Source organism: Phascolarctos cinereus, unplaced genomic scaffold (genome assembly GCF_003287225.1).
Source record: "Phascolarctos cinereus isolate Bilbo 61053 unplaced genomic scaffold, phaCin_HiC Scaffold_1;HRSCAF=81, whole genome shotgun sequence".
In the NCBI taxonomy this organism is placed as follows: Eukaryota; Metazoa; Chordata; class Mammalia; order Diprotodontia; family Phascolarctidae; genus Phascolarctos; species Phascolarctos cinereus.
This window is the reverse complement of record NW_027555514.1, coordinates 259,866,412-259,872,772: the sequence shown is the minus strand read 5'-3', so window position 1 is coordinate 259,872,772 and position 6,361 is coordinate 259,866,412. Positions and strand designations below refer to the sequence as shown.

At 47.8% G+C, this 6,361-nt stretch overlaps 1 protein-coding gene across 1 annotated transcript; it reads left to right on the top strand.

Moving 5' to 3' along the window:
• The first annotated feature begins 3,924 nt into the window (after positions 1-3,924).
• CCER1 (coiled-coil glutamate rich protein 1) lies at positions 3,925-6,128 on the top strand. The gene is given in 3 exon segments (XM_078149372.1): positions 3,925-5,485; positions 5,524-5,790; positions 5,793-6,128. Coding segments are annotated over 3 exon segments (1,410 nt in total). The 5' UTR covers positions 3,925-4,564; the 3' UTR covers positions 6,015-6,128.
• The last annotated feature ends 233 nt before the right edge of the window (positions 6,129-6,361 follow it).

Sequence of the window (6,361 nt, the reverse complement as noted above, 5' to 3'; positions counted from 1 at the left end):
AAACTGAGGTAGCTCCATTTAAAAAAGGGATATTTGCTGAATGTCCCTGTGATGTATTGGGCAAATCACTTGATCTCTGAGAGCCTCGTTTTCTTTAACTAGAAAATAAGGAGATTGGACTATATGATTTTTTCCCCTGCCCTCAAGGAGATTAGAATCTAATGTGGAAGGTGACAAGCAAATAAATAGAAACAAGTTATATATAAGATAAATAAAAAATAGTTAACCTACAGAAGTCACTAGAATTAAGAGGTTGGGAAAGGTTTCTTGTAGCAGATGGGACCTGAAAGAAAACCGGTAGACAGAGAGAGGAGGGAGAATGTTTCAGGCATGGTGGACAGCCAGAAAAAATGACCAGAGCTGAGAGATGAGTGTCTTGTTTGTGGGACAACAGCCAGGAGGCCAGCGTCAATGGACTGGGGAGCACATTTCAGAGAGTGAGGTGTAAGAAGACTGGAAAGGTAGGAAAGGGGCTAGGTTAGAAGTCATTCCTCTGTGGTCTACACAGGAACATGATGAAATTGTCTTTGCAAATGGAATACATATTTGGTATCCATTCATCTATTTATATAAGGAAACTACTTTGCTGACGAGAAAGCAAAATGTAGGTGTGAAGGGTTAAAATATGCAAATTGCACCAAAATAACTTCTTAATAAATTGATTGGTTTATCTGCAGAAATGCATCAGGGATAGACGAACTTTAGATCCCTTGGAAAGATTTTACTTAAAATATTGACAATTTTTCAAAAAAGTAGTTTGTTCACATAAAAAATTATATATATATATATATATATACACATATATATACATATCTCATGATTATTCTGTTGAAAACAATAAAGAATTTTACATGTCATATTTAAAATGTTGCACGAACTTATATAAAGTACTTGGAATATTGACTTCTATTACCCAATATATGAGTTGGTCTTTCCCAGATAATTATGACTGCTTGAATGTTGAATGAGTCACTGCTGCCATCATGTGTTAGAAGTGTATTCTTTCACAAAGTATTTTTTTTCTTTCTAGAACAGCGAAGATTAAGTTTAGAATATATTAGAAAGGGGAAGTAAAAAGAATTAATACACTTGGAGTCTGGAAAACCCAGGTTTGAATCCTGCCTGTGAATGTCTCCAGGAAAACTTTCTAAATTCTTGGAAATTCAGTTTCTCCTCTCTCCATGGGAATGACAGCAAACTGCAAAACCCACCTTACCACATGGTTGTAAGGCTCAAAAGGGCTAATCTGTGGAAGAGATTTTGTAAACCTTAAAGCTGTATATAAAGGGCATCTAGGCTTTTTCTTTTTGATTTGACAACATAGTCCTGTACAGAACATGAAACATGATAGAATGTAGAGCCATAGGGGCAGCTAGGTAGAGAGAGCGCTAGGCCTAGAGTCAGGAAGACCAGAATTCAAGTGAGTATCAGATCCTTACTTGCTGTATGACCCTTAGTAAGTCACTTAACCCCTGTCTTCCTTAGCTTCCTCAACTGTAAAATGGGGATAATAATAGCATTTGCCTCCTGCATTATTGTGAGGATCAAAGGAGATATCACATTTGCAAAGCCCTTAGCAAAGTGTATGGCATACAGTAGGCACTTAATAAATGTTTCCTTCCCCTTCCTTCTCCAGTCTTCTCCTTTCATGTGTTACCTTCTGTGAATACAAAGAGCAAGAGAAATGGGGTATCCTACTGGTGTTGAAGTGAATAGAGGGATGGATCTGGAATCACAGAGACTTGAATTCAAACCAGTCACAGTAACTCACTAACTATGTGACCCTGGACAAGTCTACCTAGGCTTTGCCTCCATTTTCCTCTTCTATAAAATGTGTATAATTATAGTACCTGTCTCCCAAGGTGACTGTGAGAATTAAATAAGATATTTGTAAAGTATGATGTAAATGCTAGCTATTATTTTGAGAAAAAAAACAGTTCCTGCTCTCAAGGAGTTTACAATTTAATGATTTTAATGGGGCAAGACAACACATAAAAGAAAGCTAGAAAGGGGAAGGTGGGGAAAGAAGTGCACAGAATCAGCTGAGGCTGACCTGGACTCCTTCCTTAAAATGAAGGTTCTAATCAGAGGAAGCAGCTGAAAGGGTGGCATGACAATTGAGAAAATCTGCATGTCATCCTAGTGTCTGCCAAGCCAACACTAACAGTACAAATTATGTCATATCAGTCAATGGATAAGCGTTTATAAAGCAGATAAAATGTTTTAGGCACTGTGCTATTTCTTTTGTTAGTATTATTTACATTAAAATCTCTTTTAAGACAGAGATGCAGCTGATGAAAAATTAGTCTTTGGGCTCTGTAATTGAATGTAAAAATGTTTCCAAAACCTTTAGTCCAAGCAAGGATTGTAATCCATCTGTCCTGAGGAGAATACATTTGACCTCTCAGGGTGCCATGTCCACCTAAACAGAACTAGATAAGCTAAATTTTAAATGCATGCAGTTGCTTCTTGAAAGAAAGGGAGCCTGTGGAGGGCCTGTCCATGGGAAGCTAATAGCTGAGCCAGGAAACCTAAATGAAGCCTGGCTATGTATACTCAGACCCCAAGACAATTGCTCAAGTCTTCATCTCAGTGCAAACTGTTAAAACTTAGGGACCCCATACTAGTCTCAATTTTTAACCAGGATTTGAAAAAGTGATCTCAGCTGACTGCAGATTTCCTACTCACTCTGCTCTTTATTGATTTAATGAAGGCTTGTAGAAACCAGGGTTCTCAGCAGGTGATATTCTATTCTTGCAACTTTCATCTTATCCTGAAAATAAGTGATGCTGAGAAATATATCAACCTTTTGGGATTGCAACTCACAGCCCACACTTGGCAGAGTAAGGTTTAATTGACTTCTGCTATCTGTTGGGCAAAATGAGGTTTCAGAATTGAATCCTAATGTGTAAATGGATAAGTGAAATGGCTTTTTTCGAGTTCCGTTTCTTTAATTAATTCATGATGAATTAATAAATGAGTCAATGAATGAGTAAACAAGGATTTGCTGGGCACCTAATATACACCAAACACCACAAGAGGACAGAGGATATGCAGTGACCATTTTGATTCATGTGGCTAAACTGCTGGGGGGGAGGGGGAGGAAAACAAAAAACAAAACAAAACAAAACTAAAACAAACAGGCAGCTTGTGGTGGTGCATAGGGCATCAGAAGGTACCTTGGCCAAAGTAAGTTGAAATCCATTTTTTGTCACTTGGTACCACTAGGTCTCTCTGAGTTGGTTTCCTCATCTGTAAAACTGGTGGGTGATGGGGTTAGACTAAAGTGACATGGCATAATGGCAAGGATACTGAATTTGGCACTAGAAGAACTTCCTATGAATTTTAACTCTGCTCTTTACTAGCTGTGTGACCTTGGGCAAGTCACTTCCTCCTTACTGGGCCTCAATTTCCTCATCTGTAAAATGAAAGGCAGTGGTGGTATTGGTACCAGATGATCTCTTAAGGTTTCTTCCCGTTTTTAAGCTTTTCTAAGTTTACTCCTATCTCTAAATCTATGACCATCTATGGATCTCTTTAAACTCCTAGAGGCCAATTCTATCCTACCCCTCCACCCCACAACGACCTAGGGGAGGGGAGTCTAAGGAACTCTTTGGAACTCCAGCTCCTTCTGAGCAGCCAACCCAGCCCCCATTAGCTGCCCCTCTCCTTAGACCACCCTGCCCCCAGCTGCGTCACAAGCCCCCTGAGAATACTCATACAACTCCTAGTTCTGCGGCCGAACCTCGACTTCACACACTGTGAGCACAACCCAGCCCTCTGATTGGCTGTTGCCCGGGGTAACCACGGACGCTGTGGGCACGCGGGGGCCCCCGGCCGGTATTTGAAGCAGCTCGGGCCCGCGCTCCCCTCAGTCCGGCCTGGACCGGCTACCACACTGGCACCTGAGCTGAGAGAGGGTGCAGCAAGGTAACGCGCTCCGCCTGCCCACCCCCAATCCCCAACCCCGCGTTACTGCGGAGACGGGTTTGTGCGGGAACAAGGAGCGGGGCTCACAGCGCGTAGCTCACCAATAAACTCCCCTCCCCCGACCATCCTTACTCAGTCCCCCTGTCCCATCCATCCATCCATCCATCCATCCATCCATCCATCCATCCATCCATCCATCCATCCATCCATCCATCCATTCTTCCACACATCCATCCATCCATCCATCCATCCATTCATCATTCATCTATCTATCCATCATCACCTACCCTGGGGGAGAGGCAACCTCTCAGGTGCGAAGGCAAAGAGAAGGGAAAATAAGGAAGTTAGGAAGAAAGAAGGCAAGAAGGACAAGCTATCACCCCCGGGCGGGGGGCGCGAGGAAAAGGGGCCCCTTTGGAGAGAAGGCGAGACCGCAGAGGGCTGGCACACGTGGGGCAGCAAGCGGCGTTGGCAGCAGAGGAGAAGGAGGCGCGAGGTGCTTGGGGACCGCCGCGGCCAAGGTGCCACCCGAGATCTTAGCGAGCCGACCCCTCCTCGCCCCGTGGCCCCCCGCGGCAAGGGGATCCTCCAGCATCCTCTACAGCCTTCCACGTGACAGGTGTGCGAAGAAGGCATGGCCTTAGCCCTTGACCGAAGGGCGGACCCGCTGAACCTAGGCGGCGGCTGGGCCTCCCCGTCGCCTCTCCCTCCTTGGTCCCCGTGCCACCGACGGCGGAGGAGCACCGCGATATCCCGACGGCGCCACCGCTCCGGACCCAAGTCGGAGTACGCGGAGCTGCGAAAGCAGGCGAAGCACCAGCATGACCCCGGCCCACCGTGGCCCCATGCTCAGCGGCGCCCCGAGCGTTCGGCCAGCCCCACCTGCTGGGGACCCGGGGGCTGGTGGACCCCGGGCCCGTGGCGTTGCCCGCCCGTGGAAGTTTGGAAGCCGCCGGGCAGTGTGCAGGTGGTGCGGGTCTACGGACTGAGGCCTCCCTGTCCGTGCTGCTGCTCCTGCTGGAGCGGGCCCGACAAGCCGGGCCCTGGGCGGCTCTACCGCAAGAAGAAGAAGAAGCGCTGGGGCAGGAAAGGCCGCGGCGTGAGGCGCGGCCGCCCCCGCCGCCCGCTGCAGAACAGCCCGCCCGTGGACCTGAGCGCCCTGCTGCGCCCGGTCAACCTGTACGGCCGTCGGGCGCCCGGCATGCGCGCCCCGCGCAACACCACGCAGTTCATCATGAACCAGGTCTACGAGGACATGCGCAAGCAGGAGAAGCAGGAGCGGCGGCAGGAGGCCCTGCGGGCCCGGCAGGCCGCGGCCGCGGCTGCAGCTGCGGCCACCGCGGGGCAGGCGCCGGGTGTCCCGGCAGCCGCGGCCCCCCTGGACTGTAGCGGCGTGCTGCAGCCCGTGCGCAGCCGGGACGACGAAGACAAGGAAATGTGGCTGCTGCAAGAGACTTTCTGCAGCTTCGTCCAGAACCAGCTCTACTGCCTCGTGCCCAGCCCCGCGGCCGCCGTCGCGGAGGACGAGGAGGAGGAGAACGAAGACCAGGGGCATGTGCTCCACCTTTCTCTGCAGGAGGGGGAATAGAGGAGGAGGATGGGGAAGAGGAGGAGGAGGAGAAAGATGAAGACGAGGAGGAGGAGGAGGAGGAGGAAAGAGAAGAGGATGAAGAGGAGGACCTGGAGGCGAGAGAGGAGGAAGAAGAGGAGGAGGACAATGAGGAAGAGGATGAGGAAGAAGAGGAGAGGTATGGAGAGGAAGAAGATGAATCTGAGGAGGGGGACGAGGATGAAGAGTTCAAAGAAGATGAGAACAAGGAAGAACTGAAAGAGGAGGATGACAGTGAAGAGGAGGAGAGGAGGAGGAGGAGGAGGAGGAGGAGGAGGAGGAGGAGATGGAGGAAGAAGAGGATTATGAGGAGGAGGGGCAGCAGCCCCTAGAGAGCCCTCTCACCAGCCCAGAAACACCTGAAGAAGAAGGGCCAGAAAACATTTTGAACTGTGATTTCTTAACCCGGAAACGGAGAATTGTCCAAAAGCTTCAAGAAAGATTCCCAATGATTGTGCAGAAAGTTCTGTGTTAGAGTGAGAGGGAAGGATGAATGGGATGGAACTGATTCTTTGGCTAAAATGAAATTAGCAGCTAAAAAAATCTAATATAAAAGTGAGTTCCATGAATAAATATTATCTATGCACACCCCTCCTCTGTAAAATTGTAAGATGATTAAAAACATTAATGTTGTTTGTGTGTGAATAATGGGTATGGGGGAAGGAGGCCCCTAATGGGGATTATGGTTGCAATTGCCTTATAGGACACATTTTATTACTATGGCAATTTAGTTATGTATTTTTTTCCACTCCCACTCCCACCCCCACCTGCCACAGGGCCCCCACCCAGGGAATTCTAGCACTTTTTTGATGTCTTTGTTTT